Below are 20,218 nucleotides of genomic sequence, written 5' to 3' on the forward strand. Positions count from 1 at the left end.
CAACGGGATCCTTATTCCCATCAATAAGAAAAAAGCTGTCTTCCAAGTTCATAATGCATGTGTTATGTTCCCCTGAACATACAGGAAACACCTGGCAAATTTGCACAGTTTATATTTTGCACGAACTGGAAAGTGAAATGCATAGTTTCCTTTTCACATCGGCAAAGGAATTCTGTAAAAGAAAAATGGCATCAGAGTGTGGAAAAAGAAAATCCAAAGAGAAGTAAAATGGTCTTGGTTTCATGTACATTTAAGTATAGTTCATTGAAAATTCACTGATTTGCGTTCAGTCCAGTACTCCAGCGTAAGCTTCGTCTCAGGATTGCTCAAGTTCAGGTATTTGTTGAAGAGCCACCGAGAAGTGTTCAGGGCATCTCCTCTACTTTCTAGTGGAAATATATTCCTACGGCTTTGCCAATCATTGGTAAGCTTTATCCAATCCCTCCTCCATTCCTTTAGCTTGAAATCCTCACCACTCTCTAAGCTTTCCCTTAAATATTTAAAATAAATAGCAGCTCTAGGACCATAGTAATCATGTAGAAGCCCGGTCCAGTACTTGTTTCCTGTAGAAAGCAGTAAAAAAAACATACAGTCAATCAGTATGCCAAAACATCACAGAGCTTTTATTTTCCTTTGCTCTGTACGGTTCAGAGAAGTTATTAATAGAAAAAGGGGAGCGCTTACCATTTACCAAAAACAAAGGTAAATAAACAAGCCTTTACTTCATCATATTTTTATAATATTTTTGCTGCAAAAGGGCCAAGACCTCCTCCTAGTGAATGCTAAGTTACTAAATATAGCAAGGTATTAACTGTTATTCATACCATAGTCACGAAGCAGGCTGGCTTCCTCCTCTGTGTTGTCAAACCACATGGTTATTTGTGTTCTAGCATTCCACTCAAACTGTAAATGTTTAGGTTACATCAATAGAAGTAAGGAATAGGTGGATATCAATTTTATGCCAAAATAAGTAAATCAAACCTGTCTCTCCTGTTCTTCATTTTGAGCTAGCTGCTTTGCACTTTCTAACCAAGGTCCCAGAAGAAATCCATCATGGCAAGCCAACAGTGCGTCCAAATCTTCCACTAGGTCCAGAAATTTCTCGCAGAGGAGAGTCATTCCATGGACATCATGTGATTGGTATGCCTCTATGACCTTAAAGAACAACTGATTTGCATATTTTGCTAAGACTTGTCTAGTAAGATCAACAACGTCATACCTGAGTAAAGAATAAATACCATGAATCTGGATAATAAACCTTAACATACAATGCAAAATCAAGTTAAATTTTGCAGGGTACTGAAACAGAAGTGTGAATTCTTATATAACCAACTTTTCTAACCTATAAGTATCACTTCTTGAAAGTTCATTTCCACTAGCTATGAATAGCTCCAATGCATGAATTACTTCAGAAGTTGAATACCATAAATGAGGTCGGTCAAATGAATCAGTTATTTCCGTGATAATTGTTCTTGAGAAAGGCTTGCTATAGTGGCGAGACTGTTCATGCTGTGCTGAAATTAAGGAAGGGTCAACATCTGGGAATGCTACAATGACATCTCTGTTTTTATCCTGTTCCCATTCACCAAGAATACCTGGTCAAAATGATAGTTGATCTACTAATTTATGCATGATTAGTTATGGCTGGAACTGAGCATAAGATGTGCAGTTGGGGTTGTCATTTATTTGTGTACAAGTCGCTGGTCAGATTAAAGGAGGACAGCAGATTGAGAAATAAGCTGGCCTAAGCAATGTGAAATGTCTTTTTTTTTTTTCTGGGTTTGTACGTATCAAGAAGAAATGAAAAACAACGCACCATTTTTTTGGGTTAACACAAATACAACACATCTTAGAAGGAAGAACGCAGTATTAAAGGGAAATACAGTAAGGTAGAAGTTGAACACAATTACATACAAGCTTAACATGGAAAACTTTCCTCAATACAGAAGAGTAAAAACCATGGGACCTAATTCAAAAAATATTCCACTATAATAATAATGGATTTACAAAAGATTTAAGCTTCCCTAGTAACGCTAGATATGTATACTCAAACTTCACCTACAATGGTGGTAAAGTTCTTCCCTAAAGAGGTTACTCAATCAATCTTCTCTTCAGAGGGTTTTTCACAAGCTATTTCTCTCTCTCTCTCTCTAACATTTTACAACATGTCTTTATATAGGTGAGGTGAAAGCTCTTCACCTCCTTCTAGAATCTTCTTCATAATGAGGTAAGTAGCATTTATTGAGGTAGTTATTCAGACATTGAGCCATGCACTAAAAAATGCAATGCATGCACAGCCACCAAGCATTAATGAAGGAACATACCCCAACAGGATTAACTGGAAAAAATTACTAATTTGAGACAGGTTTTATAAGTATCAACCAAGTACTTACATAAGCTCCATCAGTGCAATTGTAAATGGTGTGATATAAGACATTCCATCCCTCTTGTATTAAAGGAACTGATCTTCCATATCGTCTAGTTGAATACAGATCAACCCACACCTGAAAAAGGAATGACCATGATGCATTTCAGTCTGCAAACATTACTTAGTGAAGATAGATATAAAATAAAAGAAAGCATGGATTCAGTGGAAGGCATGGACTGCTTACAGCTTCAGATCTTCAATAGCAGAAACCAAACTTGTAAAGGAGAAACGACAGTGCTATGGTAAGCTTTGTAAACAAAAATGTTTTCCTACCGCAGGTGTATCAGAGCTCTAATAAATAATAATGTTACACAAGCACACTTTATGAAGCCGAATACCAATCAAATATGTCGAGTAACATTACCAAAAGGAATCAGATAAAAAATATTGCCAAAAGGAATATACTATACCATTTCCTTGGTTATGCTGATTTTACTCAAGGTTAAAGGCAGCTATATAACTTCAGAGATTTTGATCATAATTATCAGCAAAATGGGATTCCTAAATATTCTGATTATTCAGTAAAAATTGGAATTGCACGCTAGGATGGAATTTTGGACTTCGGATGTAATTCTGACATACATTTTTTTTCTCTCCTCCCTTGCATGCAATTTAATTCCAACATACTTTCTTTTTGAACTATCTACCGTACCATTTAATACGGTCGATTATACATTCGAAAAACTGGTCATCCACATTATGGAGGGTTCCCCAGGTCATGCGAGATCCTACTAGCAGACGAACATAATAAAACCGTGAGTGAAATAAATACAATCTATTGGCACCAAGATTCTCCCATTCTTACCTTAACATCAATTTTCTTGTGTAGAAATGCCATTTCAGACATCAGATCATACACAATGGGATTCTGTTCTATACCTTCCATCGACATTCCAACTCCAACCTTCAGAAAGTCAAATAGGTATAAGAAGTATGACTTCTATGATAAAAATAAGTTACAGAAATTATTAGCAGAATGACTTGTGTAAATAATAAAATATCATCTGTGCATGTTTCATATTCTGAATGGAAATGGAGAAAGGACGAGATTGAAAAGATATTGCTCATGTTGGACAGACCACTTTGAACAAGAACTTTTCAAATGAATTCAAATATGAACGGTAAATTACATCTGTAGAAGGTATATCTCGGTGTGCTTATATATGTATTTATGTAGGTGCACTAACTTCCAACTTAGAAAGAGTATCTGTCCAGAGTAACCAACAGCAAATGCATAATCATATTTTTATGTTGGATAATCTTTCCTCATGTTTCTAAACTACGATAGAGCAAAAATGGCAGGTAATCAATTGAACTTATTTAGTAGTTTGATAACACAACTGGTAATCAATATCCAATAAAGCCAAAAGTCAGATCCATGAGGATTAGAATTTCTACAAAATATTTTAGACAGAGAGAATGATGCATAATAAAGTAGGATAATTTATTTTTTAGGGATAATTGCGTTAGCTTATCTGTAGGGATCTTGTTAAGAATTTTATTTTATTTTATTTTATTTTTAGGAGAGTCTTATGTTGGTGTTCTCGCCACATGTTTGAATCATGTAATGAGTCTCTTACAAATGCAAGGTGAGATTACCTATAGACCCACACAATGAGTACTCTTCCCTAGACCCTACATATAAAAGGAGCTTTCCAGCACCATGTTGTCTTCTTAGGGATTTTAACTTATCCGTAGTAAGTTATTTGTTCCCTCATCTAATTTGATTAAGGATAAGTTTATTACTCCACCTAATTCCTAGTACAAATAGGGATCAGTGCTTACTGCTGGTATAAGATCATAATAATACACCATATCAATTGACAAGAACATCCGAACACCAGCTTCGAGTAAGAGAATTTGACATCCAAGGTTGTCAACCGAATAGATTGAGACAACAGGAGAGATTACATTTAGTAATCACTGCAAAGAGAAACATCATTCTTGTATCCCAGTGTGTTGAATAGAACTGGAGGATTAAACATGATGGCATTTTGATGCCAGTAAATTGCTGGAAAGATCTGCAGGGCAATGGAAATGACAAGTTGGGGTTGTTTACTAAGCTTGAGGAGATGACAGAATGGGTGCTTCACCTCTTGAGCCACATGACTTGGGAAGCATGGACACATAAAATAGTAATCCTATTCGGGTAAGACATTTTGGATACTCCTAGTTACGTTTAACAAAAAATTTTACTTCAAATACAAATAGAAATAGAAATATTATAATAATTAGATAAATAATAATATTTTACTAACCAATGCTAACTTTTAAAATATTAATTCTTTCTTTTAATTAAAGATTTGTATTTTAATACTAATTTTATTTGTTGCACCCCAGTTGCATTGTGTCTTATAATTTTTAAAATTTGTTCTTCTATTATACGAAAAGGCTAAGTTGTTAAGTGAATATATATTATTTTGTCAGTTATTTGTTAATTGTTTGATTGATTGAGATTATGAGTCGAATGCTTACTTTAATTTTAAGCATAAATAGAGATTAATATTTTATCTTTTATATAAAATCATAATGATTCGGGTTTAACGGGAGTGGTTTTTTGGTTTTTTTATAAAATCATAATGATAATCCAATATATCAATTTAACATCCTACTATGGAATCTATATTCTCTCGTTATGTCTTTGCTGACTTAATTCCTATAGTTCAATAGTGAAATGAAATTAAGTCACCAGTAAAAATAAATAACTTACCATTGTTGAGTTAACACTTTTACGTGCTTCGATTGGCCCAGATGCTATCGCATCTAATATCCCATACATCTCAACGTTTCCTGCAAAATTGTGCAGCATACACCTGTCAAGCATAACACACCCAATCAATTAAAAAAGAAGAAGCCAATCAACAGGATGCAGACTGCAGAGTCTTGAGTATTCATAAATTTATCTATAAATCAAATTGTAAGCTAATAAATATGCTAATACACAGATATAGACGCATCAAACAATTTATAAGGAAGTCCACCTATGCTAGTTACTACATTTTCATATAACATCGTTGCCACAGTTTTACAAAGCAGCTATCTCTATGGATCACTGGTTTAAGCTGCTGCAGGCTGGACTGAGCTAAGCACCAACTAAGTTAGTGCGTGAAGAAGGTCAATCATACAATGACGACACTATATTCACATTTTTATACCTATATATATATATATATATATATTTTACACCAGCATAAATTACACTCTTAATTTTAGAGTTGATCCTATTTATATCTAACGACATTTATTAGATATGTGAACCGTCACATGCAAACAGATCAATTAATAAAATTGAGTGTAAGATTTTTTATTCTTATACCGATGTAAATTGATCCTGCCCATATATATATATATATATAACAGAAAAATATTTCTGCAGTTACTGCAGATAAATTATCTGCATTTACTCTCAAAACGACGTCGTTTTGGGATTGAAATATTAAAAAATTATAATTATAAAGACTATAATAACCCTGAAATAAATTAAAATTACAAAAACACCATTATTTCTGCCCCAAAATGACGTCGTATTGAGCTTACTGCCGATAACTTATATGCAGCAACTGCAGAAAAAGTTAACCGTATACATATAGGGGTAAACATTTCTGCATCCGCTTTAAATAAGGTTATCTACGAATACTTTTTATAATTATGTACTACTGGTAGTATATAGTTATAAAGGGAAGCTATAGATAACCTTATCTAAAGTGGCTGTAGAAATATTCTTTCCACATATATATATATATTAACGTCGAGGAAAAGTAAAGATATCCCTACATATTAAGTATGGTGGAGGCCTAAATATGGCCGTGGCCAACTAACTTAAAATCATCAACAGAGAAAGAATTATTATTATTTATAATTTATAAATATAAAATGGAAAATAACTTTCCAGATGTAGGGAACTCCATAAAATTGCTCTGAGGTAATCCATATGGGTTTTACTTCGGCAAACAGGTCAAGAACCACCAACTTTCCGACAGGGACTGAATGTAAAAGGGCCTGAAAACAAGCACAAATAAGAATCTTATGAATGGTGATTAAGCTAGAAGAAATAAGCAGGGCTAACTAGTAATTCTAGAAAGCATTTTTACTGACTAACGAATGCATCTGTTCAAATGTGAATATGGGTGATTCTAGTCATTATCTTACACAGGCATGAAAGAATTGAAAGAAAAAAGGAAAAAGCAAAAGTGTTGTATGGATTGCTAGTTACAGTCTCTCTGCATAGTGGAGATTCTACGAAGCCATAAAATTTTAATGGAAACAATCTTAAACAGTGATGGGGATCAATATAATTGAAATCCTTGCAAATAGAAAAGTAAATTGATGTGAAAATCATTAAGGCAGCAAGAATGGTTTGTATAGCAAGATCTCGGACAAGTTTTGCTTATATTAAGACCTGCTGTGAAAATAAACAATAAAGTTCGGAGGTTAAAAGTTATGAATATAACCTTCATTTGAGGAGGTCTCCAGAACGGATCATATGAAAATAGCCATCCCTGCATAATTGAAATAGGATCCATTAGGGTCTAGTGGATGCATATATGTTAAATAATATATGAGAGGATCAATTTCCAATTATACTTGTTGCAATCCCCTCATGTGTTATTTAACATGATCATGTCATGTGAGACGATCCTTACCATACAAGGGTGAATCAATGGTGATAACGGATGAGAGAGAAAAAATATAGAGATAGGAAGTTACAAAATTATTACCGTTAATTTGTTCATTGATTGTTAAGATCCTCTCACATGACATTGTCATGTTAAATAATACATGAGAGAATCCATTTTCAATATGGAGGGTGGGGTGAGGAAAGTCCTTATACGCAACCTTACCCTTACATCATTGCAAAGAGACTGTTTCCTGGATTCGATTATGTGACTTTTCAGTCACAAAGGAACAGTTTTATCACTGCTCCAGGTTTTCCCTCTTAGCATCAATCCAAGGTTAATAAAAAAATAAAATAAAAAAACGTAACTAATTCCTATCACCTGCATCAGCCAAACAGCATCATCATCACCGCTCTGCATTCCTTTAAAGATTGCTGCACCTAATGATGAAATGTACTCTGGATCATCAATGGGCGGGGTGTTCTCATCAAAAGTGTCGCTGTGATTGGTCCAACATACTCGACGTTAATGAATCTAAGAATGTCTAGAATATCTAAATGATTTTGAATAATAATAAGATTATATCTTAATATTGTTTAGAGTATCCTAGAAGATTAATTTCTCTATTTGTTTATATTTCATTATTTGTTTCCTTATTTTAGGAATTAGTATAAATATGGATTAGTGTTTGTTATTTTAATCACATTAATCACCTCATAAAACATAATATTCAGTCTTTATATTCTCTGTGTCTTTTCAACTACATCTATACTTAAACCCTGTAATTTCAACAATGAATGAAGTCCCTTATGAACAAAAGTATAGAATAAAGTGCGATGCCAATATGCCATAATTCAAATGAACAGGAGACTTATAACAGAATATAGATTTTCTAGCGATAAAAGTACTCATGTCTTTGGATTTCCCTGGGAGGATGTCACCATGATGCAGGGACAATTTTCAAGTTTGAGTTCTTTCATAGGGGAGGTTTTGTTACTACTGGAATTGTAAATGGGGAGCGGCAACCTGCAGTCTAGAAGGTGTATTCCCCTGGGCAGCATTTAGGTCAGTTGAGGGCTTTAACTAGGATCCTAGGTTAGTTAGAAACTGCTGGTTAGGAGCTTAGGAAGGAAGCTTAGGAGAATGTAGGGGACACTATAACTATTAATAGATACTTTTGAGAATTCATTTGTGAACTGATGCTTTGCTAAGCGTGAAATGAGAATTCCTTTGTAATAGATTCATCTCTTGTAATATGTTATTGCTATTGATCAAGAATACCATTCTTGTCCTTCTTGAACCCGCAGCTCTCAATCCTTTCCAACCCAATTACTGCGATTCTAGCAACTATTGAACTCAGCCGTAACGGTTACCAGATTATTCCCTTTACAAGAGACTTATCGAACAACTACTGTATTTGACAATCTCAAGACCAGACATCACTTATGCAGTGAATAAGCTGAACATGTTCATGTCTTTGCTGCGTGTTCCTCGTCTCAATGTTGTCCATCACCTCTTAAGATACCTTAAGTCTAGCCCAAGTCAAGGCCTCCTCTTCTCATCACAATTGTCCTTCCGACTTTCGAGCCTATGCTGATGTGGATTGGGGGAGTTGTCTTGACAGAAGAAAATTTGTCTTTGGTTTCTGTGCCTTCCTTAGTGAATCTTCAGTCTCTTAGTAGTCTGAGAAACAAGCTACTGTTGCCAGATCCAAGGCCGAAGCTGAATACAGGTCCTTAGCAGCTCTTACCAGTGCATTAACTTGGCTCACAACCCAGCTCAATGACTTTGGTATTACAAGAGATGCTACTATGATGTATTGTGATAATCTAGCCACAATCCACATTGCTTCGAATCCTATTTTTCACGAGAGAAGCATATAAAAATTTGGTTGCCCTTAACATCTTCTTCCCATCTTGAGTTGTAGTATTGCACATTTCCAGTTTGTAATAGTTAGCTGGAAAACTGTTATAGTTGTTGGAAATATTCAAGTGAGTGATGTGAAGTTCCATATCAGTTAGAAATGCACCATGTGAAGACCATATAACTACAAAAAGAATCCATTGACCTACGACCTTAAGGTTTTGGGTTGAGATATGGTGTCAGTCACATTTATTGTGGTTTGTCAATTGGCCCATTGGTGGAAGTTATCTTCTGTATGGGTTTTGGGCTCCCTCGTACCATTATTAACTCTGGTATCAAAGCCAACAATTTAGCTGGATTGAGTAATTAAGAAGTTGCCATTAGGGGGAGGATGATATTCGAAATATTCATGTGTGAGTGGTGTGAAGTCACATTCTAACAATAGTAGTTGTTAATAGTGTTATAATTCTATTTTCGTTTTTTTGTTACCAAAGCAACATTGTGTATATACTCTCCATAACTTAATGACAACTTCACTGTTGTCATTTATCACAAAATTTCTGTTATAATAATATTGATGATATTGGTAAATTAAAAAAGAAAATTTGAAAAAAAAAAAATGTTGAGAAGGAACCAAAGAGAGTTTTAGTTATATATGACCGATGAATGCAAAGAACCTCAAAATCATGAACAGGGAAGTTCTGACAGCCACGTCACAACTACAAGGTTAGGATTTATGCATGAAACTTATTGATATGCATTATTATCCAAGGAAGCTAGATAGACCTAAAGAATTCCATTGCATGCCAGGAGGGATCCACGTACAAAATGTCAATAACAGAAAAGAAACAGTGTTCAATAAATTTTCCAGGTACCGAAACACAGCAATTTTTACAAATATTTTAGCAATTAAAATTTAAATGCTATAATTTTAAAATTGACGAGTAAAGAGAAACTTACCAGTTGTATATGTGGCTGGTTCTTCCATACTCTGGGTGAAAAGATAATCAAATATCACAAACAATTAAATTGGTAACTAGATATTTATTACGGAATAGTTGCATCTATCATTTTACCATGTCATGTAATACAGCCAACAAAGATAGAAAGAAGCATGTATATCAATCACCTTGAATTTGTTGCTCAACAAATGCTTTCCCGATCTCAATGAACAGGGGATCAGTTGCATCAAGAAGATAAGTGCAGCTCCATCTGAGGTCATTCTTAACAGAAAACCTACAGAAGGATGAAAAAATAATCAGTAAAGTCTGTGTCGTGACTCATGAGTGTTATGGATGTAAACAAGACAGGAAAATGAATACAACAACAGGCTATGAGGTCCGTATTCATGGTTTTCTCACGAGTTCCAGGGCATGACATCTTTGTTAACACTTCCGGCATTATGAGGTTTATATGATTGTGTGCCTTATTCTACAAAGCTTGGCTCTCTGTTTTTCTTACGTTATTGAACTTAAGTTTTTCCTAAGCTCAATAACACACGAGCTTCACTATGCAGCAACTAGGTTTGCTATACAAGCACGGGTGTCAATAATATTGGGAAAAAGCAAAAATCAATGGCTGCAAGGATTTAGCACGTTCATGATTGATCTCGGTGATGGGTGCTGGGTGTTAAAGCCATAAAATCTTTGTTATTAGGTATTACCAACCTAGGAAAGTTGTCTATTTGAGGGTGTAAGATGACACTTATAATTTTTTATGGGGTGTTGAAGAGTGCACGAGTACTAAACATGTAAATTACTTCTCCAAGCCGGTTTGAATAATTAATTTACATTTTTCTCCGCAAAAGAACCCTATGTGCTGATGTTTTATGCACTTGTTCCTCCAAAAATTAGGCACTCAAGCATCTCTTTAAGACAGTTCAACTGTTTAATGAATTTATATTAGATATTGAACATGATTAAAGATTACTTACGTTGGAAAGTATGTAAATAGGCTAATAATATCTTGTACTCACGATAATTAGCATAGTTGATATTCTTGTAATTATTACATTTAGTGTATACAATAGAGCGTTTGTATGTATTTTATCAAATGTCTCCCGTTTTCTTTTTTCTTAACATGGTATTAAATCTATGTGTGCTCTTAACATGGAATTAAATCTATATGTGCCTACTCTGTAGACCCACTGCGCACTCAGTGAATTATTTTTCCAAAAACTGTGTTTCAATCCCTTCCTTTTCTGTTGTTTTTGTGCTTTATGCTCTTGGCTCCCCATTAATTTGTTGTCCATTAGTCGTTTGGCACATTCTCTTGACTGAGTTGTCCCCTTTAATAAAGATTTTTCCTTTCTGTATAGTTGGAGTTCAGGACGGATGATTGACATTGGATGTGAATCTTATGGCCTCTACCAGCTCTCCAACGCATCTTGTGTTTGCTCCATCACATATTCCTCTCATTATTTATGCCCAAGGGTCATCCTAATCTTGCCAAACTACATAGATTGGTATCGAGCTTGTCGGTCTAGAAACATACCCATAGTCCATTTTCCCATCGAGTCTCTAGTCAAGCTACTTCTTTAATTTGTTTTAGTTCATTCTGATGTTTGGAGTCCTAGTCTTATTATGTCTTCTAGTTCTCAATTATTGTTACTTTCCATGAAAACTATTTGTGTTGTACTTGGTTATTTTTAATGCAAAATAAGTCTAAGTTGTTTTCCATCTTTCCAAATTTTTATCATGAAATAAAAACACATTTGGTATTCCAATTCGCACTTTATGTAGTGATTATACCTATGAGGCTATGAATACTTTTCTTTGCCTTTACAAAATTTTATGGCTTCTCAAAACATTCTTCATGGAACTGTTTGTGCCCATACCCCTACACATAAAAACCAAGACTTTATTGAAGCAACTAGGACAGTCTTGCTTCATTGTCTTGCTCCCTTTCATTTTTGGGGTGACGTTGTCTTTATTTCTTGCTGCCTCATTAACTCTATGCCTTCTTTGTCATTGATAACCAAGTGCCTCACTCTGTGTTGTTTTCTAAACAGCCTTTGCATTTCCTATAGCCTCAATGTTAGCGTTTATTTGTTTTGTTCATAATTTTACTCCAAGTCTTAATAAACTCTAGGCTTGGTCCCTTAAGTGTGTCTTTCAAATAAAACAATATTTTGGTCATCATTTTTAGACCAAAAACCTTGGCAAATTTTGATACTTTTTAAGAATAAAGGTGGCATAATCCAAGGATGGTATCGTAATTTTACAAAGGAAGTATCTCATAGACATTCTTTAGGAACCGTTTTGTTGAATGCAAAGTCGGTTGGCACTCTTACGGGTTCAAATATAAACTCCTACTAAATTAGGGGGACCCCTTTTGGATATAGGAAGATGCAAAAGGTTTTTGGGAAGCTAAACTATCTCACAATTACTCATCCAGGTATCTCATTTCCAATTTGTGTGGTAAGTCAGTTCCTCGATTCACCTAGTAAAAATCATTGGGATGCAATGATTGGTATTCTAAAATATGTTAAAGAGCTCCATGAAAAGGTCTTGTGTATGAAGAAAAAGGTAACACTCAGATTGTTGGACACTTATATTCTGATTGGGCAAGGTCCGGTACTGGTAGAAGTTCCACTTTTGGGTATTGTGTATTCATCGAGAATAAATTCATATCCTGAAAAATGTAAGAATCAAAATGTGGTTGCAAAATCAAATGCCAAAGCAGAGTATGAAGTCATGACCTCAGCTACTTGCGAACTCATTTGGTTAAAGTAAATGCTCCAAGAACTCCAATTTGGAGAGCTTAACTCGTTTTTAAGACTCAGGCCATGTTGTACATCGCCTCCAATCTAGTGTTTCACTAAAAGACAAAACATTTTAACATCGTTTGACGCTTCATTAGAGAGAAAGTCTTATATGGAGACATCACCACTAGCTTCGTCAACTCAAATGATAGGTCCTCAATTTAGCTATATGTGTAACAAGCTTGGTTCATATAATCTGTATGCTAGCACTTAAAAGTACTTGAAAATATGTTAATAGGCTAATAATATCTTGTAATTAAAAAGAGGGCGAGCTTGAAGTAGTGTAATACGACACGAGTAGTAAAAGATATTGTAGGAAGCTGATAAGAACCTTGAGGTGCACCACCCCAAAAGCTAGCTCAAAGGGTGAGAGTGCCCAAAAGCCTTATAAACCCCACATTAGTTGCCCATACAACCAATGTGGGGCTCCAAGTCCCATACCTTGCAAATGGGATCGTAACATTCCACCACGCTCCGCAGCCCCGGTGCCCACGCGGGCTGGCTTTGCGCTAGTCTTTTACTAGCCCCGAGCGAACACTGCAATGCCGGCGTCACCACCCGCGCCGCTCGATTGCAATCTGGAGGCATAGTGGAAAGCTCTGATACCATTTGATAAGAACCTTGAGGTGCACCACCCCAAAAGCTAGCTCAAAAGGTGGGAGTGCCCAAGGCCTTATAAACCCCACATTAGTTGCCCATACAACCAATGTGGGGCTCCAAGTCCCATACCTTGCAAATGGGATCGTAACAGAAGCATTATAGCATAGTCCCACATCTCAATGCTGACTCAGCAAAATGGTTAGTTAGTAGAGAATATTCTAGAAGTGGGTATGGAAAATAAATATAGAGGAAATAAATGGAGAAGGCAGGCAATTACTTGGGATTGGGCTAGGAACTTGGGAGATAAGGGGTGCCTCTCGAATTGCATCCATTATCTGTAATTTCTTTTTGTTATCTACCTTGTCATTTACCTTCTTGATTTCTTGTCATGTATTACTGTTTGTAATTTTTCTTTATACTTCCAATATACAAAATTTGGTTTATCTAGGAAATTCCTTTGTATCCCTTTTATTTTTTGTTTTTGAGTTGAAGATCCTATCAATTGGTATCAAAGCTATCCGATCCGGGTAGCTTTCAACCATGGCCTTACTAAGATGATCAAGACGAGCAAGATTGGGGATGGTTAATCATTCTCAAGCTAGCCCAACTCGTTCTAAGGAATATCTTAGTCTCTCTATTATGTCAGAATTGGGCTTCTAAGCCCAAATCTAAACAAAAAAAATCATAATGATGCTTCAATCTTTCCAGAATATCCAAATTGGGCTTCCAAGACCAAGTGTCAACAAAAAAAAAAAAAAAAAAAAAAAAAAAAACTTTAGTATCTATCAAATTGACCAGAATGACAATGAACTCAAAATGAACATACTCTTGTTTGCTGAATTGAAATTGGAAAATAAGATAGTTTTTGACAAGCAAGATAGATTGGTCTTGACAATCTTCTTTCATAAAAGTGCAGTGAATAGGAGGTGGAGCATTTCTCGGGTCATGGAAGGAATGCCCACACCTTGGGTCATGTATCATTACTCACTGGATATGTGATCATCATGAGCAGCGTTGCAAGATGGAAAAATGTAGTAGACCTATACTTCCATGACATCAGAGAAACCAGATTTTTCACAGTAACGGAGAAAGGAATTATCGTTCCATTTTTTGTGAGGTATAGAAGACACAATTGGGACTCCATAGCAAATGGAGCCAGTTGGGTAGAATTTAGTTCTCAAGAGACCAACGTATTGATGCTCAAATTGAGGGACATTCAATTATTGATCTGTTCTATTTTGGAGAGATACCAAATTAGTATATTTGCTTATGTGATGGAAATGGCTACTGAAACAGAGAAATACATGGCTGGAATTGTTCGTTATTTGGAATTGAGCATTGGTTATTTTGGTGCGGATTGCAATGTTATGGCAGAAATTAAATATCCAAGCAAGGCTGAGATAGATGTCTGAATAGTTATGGTTGGATCTTGGGCAGTTGATGTGAAGACACTTGTGGAAATACAATCTGCAATAAAAGGTGATGGAACTAGTGCGGAAGAGCAATGAGATCCGGGTGGAAACTATAATGCTTCTTGCACAAGTGGGTCCCAATACTACAAGCAATGGGATCCAGGAAGATGATTTTGGTGAGCAGGCTTTCACCTTGAGGACAAGGTGAAACTTTGAGGGGGAGGTATTGATGCGACACCGGTCTTAAAAGAGGATTGTAGGAAACATTATAGCATATTCCCACCTCTCAATGCTGACTCAGCAAAATGGTTAGTTAGTAGAGAAGATTCTAGAAGTGAGTATGGATAATAAATAGAGAGGAAATAAATGGAGAAGGCAAGCAATTACTTGGGATTTGACTAGGAACTTGGGAGAGAATGGGTGCCTCTCGAATTGCATCAATTATCTGTAATTTCTTTATGTTATCTACCTTGTCATTTACCTTCTTAATTTCTTGTCATTCATTACTGTTTGTAATTTTCCTTTATACTTTCAATAAAAATCTAGTTTATCTTGGAAATTCCTTTGTATCCCTTTATTTTTTGTTTTTGAGATGAAGATCCTATCATAATGATAAGCCACTCTTTTGTGACTAAAAGGTCACATGTTCAAATATTGAAAATAGCCTCTTTACAAATATATAAGAATAAGGTCGCGTACAAAGATTGCACTCACCCATCCTCACTAATTGGGTTTTAATGGGGAATGATTTTTAATATTTTGTAATTATAGTAATTAAGATACTTGAGATTCTTGTATATTACATTTAATATATATAATAAAGCCTCCACTATCTGATTTAGACGAACATATTTCATCTCTTTGTTTTCTCTTCCCATTAATAGCTTACAAACATACAATTGACATATTTAAAGTTCAAAAGAAGTGTTCACCGGTGGCTTTTTCACCTTTTTACCCCTTATTAATTAATTAATAACCATTTTGCCCCTGATTCGAAACTATTTATCAATCTGCCCCTCTTTAGTCGACTACCTTGCATTTTTAATCGACTAAATGACCAAAACAGACAAAAAATGACTGCTGGGAGATTTAGTCGACTAAATCTCCCTATTTAGTCGACTAAATCTTCATATTTTACAAAAAAAAAATAAGCCAGTATGATTTTAATCGATTAAGTAGAGAGATTTAGTCGATTAAATCTCCCAACAACCGTTTAGTCGATTAAAAATGCAAGGTAGTCGATTAAAGAGGGGCAGATTGGTAGATAGTTTCGAATCAGGGGCAAAATGGTTATTAATTAATTAATAAGGGGCAAAAGGGTGAAAAAGCCGTTCACCGGTGTTTTATATCCAAATATATGTATCATAAATTGGTATATGAGATGATATTATGTGCCAGCAAACTCCTTCATTATACTTTTCAACTTCCCAACATTTCAAAGAAATATCCAATAGCTGAATTTTCAGAACCGTGTTAGTTAAGTTCTTAAATCAGTATGGTTGTTGTGTGAGCAAGCTAAATACATGCAAGTCCAAGTCAACACGTACATAGTTGTACTTACCAATTTCCCAAGCGTGTTATTTTTGCTGATGGAAATATATATTTCAGTGCAGCAGGGACATTTCCAGAAAAACCTGGCAGGACTGAAAAGAAATTATTCAGTACTTAAAACTTTTACTTCCAGAAAAGGATTAGAAGTTGGACTCTGTGCAAACACTTATCCATACGTAATTATATACCCCTGCATTTGGTTTGGCTGGCACCAGAAACCAAAAGAGAAGTATTTATTATTGGTAATTGGTTATTTTGTAGTTTGCATAAAGATTGACCATAGTTTATTGCTGTTAAGGTAGAAGAGTCCATAAAAGTAATAGGTACCAGGTGTCATTCCAAGCTCATACATTCTGGCAAGAATTTTCTTCTGTAAGATTAGTTGTTGATCAAACCAGCTCTGTGGCAGTGGTCCACCCCATCTGAAATTGCAAAATCATTTAAAGTATATAGAATTACACATCCTCCGGAAACTTGGGCTTCCAGATCCAGGAACGATGACAAAGAAACTCTCAGGCATAGAAAAAGAATTTTTACTAAAAGCTGTACTTGACAAATTCATAACGAAACTTAAAGTCTGAAGTAATTACATATGCATTATTGGTGTTTCCTCCTAAATTATTATTTGAATATATAAATTTTATTTGTCAACCATAAAGGTAAAATCATATGAATTATCAAAGTAAAACAAGAAGGCCATGAATTCTATCCCTCACCCATGCAAATTTCCCATTCGTGACCATGCAAGAAACGCTGGGCCTCCAAAGAAATCATCCAAATCAGAAATGCTCATGTTAAATTTCTCCTGGAGGTAAAATATAAAGTCAGCTATCTAAGAAATACTTTATGGAGCAGAATTAAGGGATACAATATCCAAGATTATGATAAGATCTAACAAATTATCAGAGTAAAACGCAACTAACACAAGAGAAATGGCTCAGAAGAACTAGATTTTCTGTATATTAATCAATGGAAACAATACATAACAAGGTTTTTTATGACAAAAGATAAATGCAGAAATATAAGAAGAACATCAACTACAATAATTCCAGAGGCTGGTTCAGTGCAATTTTAGAGGCACTGATCTCTCCCGAGAACTCCCAAATTCCAGCCTGCTCATGCTCACGCCACTCTTCACCTTTTATTTCCTCTAATAGCTTTGCCACCTCAGCATTACTTCCTTCTCTCCTCTAACAGACTCAACCTTCTAGAATATTCTTACTAACAACATTTTCCTTATCCAATAATCCCCTGTAACTCTTCCTAGCTTATACCTTTAGGAGCATCGTATCAGATTACTAAGCTACCTGTATGATAATTTGAATAAACAAGCCAATACCAATATTATGGGCCCAAATCAAGTTTTTATTTCATCATTTATCAAATGTTCAAGAAAATTGCAACTTCCAAGCATTGAAATGCTAGGAATTATGCCTAACCAAAAAAAGAGGGGAAAAAAAAAACACTACCAGAGAACTGAGGTACCAATTTAACGGCACCTACACAATTATTATATCCTATAAGACTGCCAGATAGCTCTATATATTTTCCTTTGGGGATTACATTGCAAAACTTGCTAAAGCTACATCCAAATAGATGTACACAGAGCACAGCTTAGATGTGACATCGTAGTTTCTCATGATGCCAGTATCTTAAAATACTACGACGTTGCATAAAATTAGATAACGTCTGAAAAAGAGCACCTCTAATTGAATCCTACTTAAAAAGATGGAAAGCGATGCCTATATGAAGCTGTTCTTGGGAAACAGTTAAAGTATTAGAAATATAAATCCATATTGAGCCTCAACCTAACAACTTATGTTTTGGGATACATACTTCTTAATGGTATTAGAATCTGTATGAGCATGTGATCAGGAGACCAATCGTTGTGGCTCTCACTCTTCGTGATTGAAATTAAATTTCAGCTAAAGTATGTATCTATATTGTTCATGCTTTCTACCCGAAGAGCTCTTGCAAGGGGTGTGCGGGAGATATAGAATAACTAACAAACCTTCACCTAACAACTTAAATTTTTCTGAAATAATTCTAAGAAATTTTTGTAACTTCGTAATAAAATTTATTTTTGACAACTCCTGCTTTCTATAAATTAGAAATGAAAGTAAAAATTTCATGGTGAAATTAAGCTTATTTAAAGAATTTTCCAAAACTAATACCCAAAGTAAGTTCGATGGTGCATGATTTGTGGGTTGATTTTTGAGGATAAAAACCATGTTCGGAAAGTTTTTGAGTGACAAAAATGTTACAATGCCAAACCCATACCAAGGATGATTTAACGCAATTGGAAGGAAAATGACCTGGAACACTTTCTGCCAGATAGCTTCTTGTCCTGTAAATGCAAGTGGCAAGTTGACACCCTGCAGAGCCATCCAGTCAATTTCCTTTTCCCATCTTTTCCAGTCCCACCAAGCAAAAGAATCTTCCAAAAGCAGATAAAATAATATCACGCGAAAATGAAATCTTATGATGTGGATCCATGCACAACACGAAACACATATGATGACGACTTGAAAGAAGTAGCTTACAGCTAGACGTAACAGCATTTTGGTAATAGCTCCACGGAATAGGCCTCTGAACCGAGATTCCAGCGTCGTGAACACGCGGAAGAAACCCCGCATTCGGTACTGAAAACAGTTGCGAGCCACCGGTTTTGTCCCAAGATATATGTGAACCACACAAGTGCTTCAGATACCAGTGCAGACCAGCCACAATATCCACTCCAGTTGCCCCTTCAATTCTGTTAGAGCATTCAAAATCATCTTAAGTTCCATCAATATTAAGCTTGAGTTCAGTTCGCTTACAATTTGTTATATTTACTAGTTAGAAGTTAGTTTGCTGAGTGAGGCGGTTATGGTTTGTTATAACCGCACGCACATAGTTTGTTGCTTTCTGTTCATGTATGCAAGCAAAGCCACATACACTCACATTTCCAAATTCTCAAGAAATCACAAGTTTACATACAGAATTTGAGGATCCCCTTGTGCTGCGAAAGAAGGATGGTTTTTGATCATGAAACAATATTCGCCACCACATTGCTTCTGTTAATAACAAATTAGTCAAAAAATTAATAATATTCCGATTAGGTCAGGAATCAACGAGAAGATGGGGGGAAAGGAGAAGAAGAAGAAGAAAATTGAAATGCCTTGGAAACGATTCGGAAGTGGAAGCTGGCGGAATGGGAAGGGAGCAACCGGAGGAGGACGCCGCGAGCGGCGGCTTCCTGAACGGAAGGGGGAGCCCTCTCGCGGTCTTGGATTTGAAGAAGTTGGGAGATGGAGTCAACACCGACGGTGGAAGACAGGGCGCGTGTGGAGGAAGAGAGAATAGAGATGATGAAGATGAAGATGAGAAAAATGGTGGGAAATGGTAGCTTCATGATGGATTGTAGGGTTCGGGAATGGTGGTGGAGAAAGAAGAAAGAAAATATAAGAAGAAGAAGAAGAAGAGATTCTGAGAGGAGGAGTTTCAACAGTAAGAGACAGCTTCATATTTTTCAAGGCCGGCTTTTGCCGCTAGAGTTTGTTTGTCCCTTTCCATCTTCATCTTTTTAAAATAAAATAAAATGTATAAATGTGTCTTCTTTATATTTTTTAAGCACATAAAATTATATTATTTTAAATATGAAGAAAATAAATATTAAAATTATAGGAGAGAGAGATTTTTTTTTTTACTTTAAATTTTAAATAAAAATTATTATTTTTAATTAAAAATATCATATTTAAAAGGATAAATGTTTTTTTTATTATTATGATAACATGGTAATAGAAATAAATAGATTATTTTGTAATTTAATATTTTTATTTTAATATTATTAAAGTGGTTGATAAGTCGATATCATAAGTTGATCTTATTATTCTATTGTAATAAACGATAAAAAAAAAGCATCAACCTGATCGCCTGCAAATTTTAAAATCAAAATGCAGACAATGCAGCTTATACCTAACATGCAGTATGAATTTTTAATTTT

The 20,218-nt window shown here is 35.3% G+C and overlaps 1 protein-coding gene across 1 annotated transcript; it reads right to left on the reverse strand.

Annotated features, from left to right (window-relative positions):
• Positions 1 to 11: 11 nt before the first annotated feature.
• LOC133312458 (alpha-N-acetylglucosaminidase-like) lies at positions 12 to 19,627 on the reverse strand. Its single transcript, XM_061513658.1, has 19 exons — positions 19,394 to 19,627; positions 19,213 to 19,289; positions 18,777 to 18,988; positions 18,549 to 18,670; positions 16,950 to 17,035; positions 16,561 to 16,655; positions 16,244 to 16,325; positions 10,037 to 10,143; positions 9,868 to 9,898; positions 7,426 to 7,543; positions 6,880 to 6,927; positions 6,319 to 6,427; positions 5,139 to 5,242; positions 3,234 to 3,332; positions 2,394 to 2,504; positions 1,343 to 1,572; positions 982 to 1,219; positions 825 to 903; positions 12 to 563 (listed from the first exon to the last, which is right to left on the reverse strand). Exons 1-19 carry the CDS (start codon positions 19,625 to 19,627, stop codon positions 262 to 264), a joined length of 2,484 nt encoding a protein of 827 aa, XP_061369642.1. The 3' UTR covers positions 12 to 261.
• Between the last annotated feature and the right edge of the window lie 591 nt (positions 19,628 to 20,218).

Source organism: Gastrolobium bilobum, unplaced genomic scaffold (genome assembly GCF_033153095.1).
Source record: "Gastrolobium bilobum isolate Gb01-03AN ecotype WA unplaced genomic scaffold, APGP_CSIRO_Gbil_v1 utg1409, whole genome shotgun sequence".
Taxonomy (NCBI): domain Eukaryota; kingdom Viridiplantae; phylum Streptophyta; class Magnoliopsida; order Fabales; family Fabaceae; genus Gastrolobium; species Gastrolobium bilobum.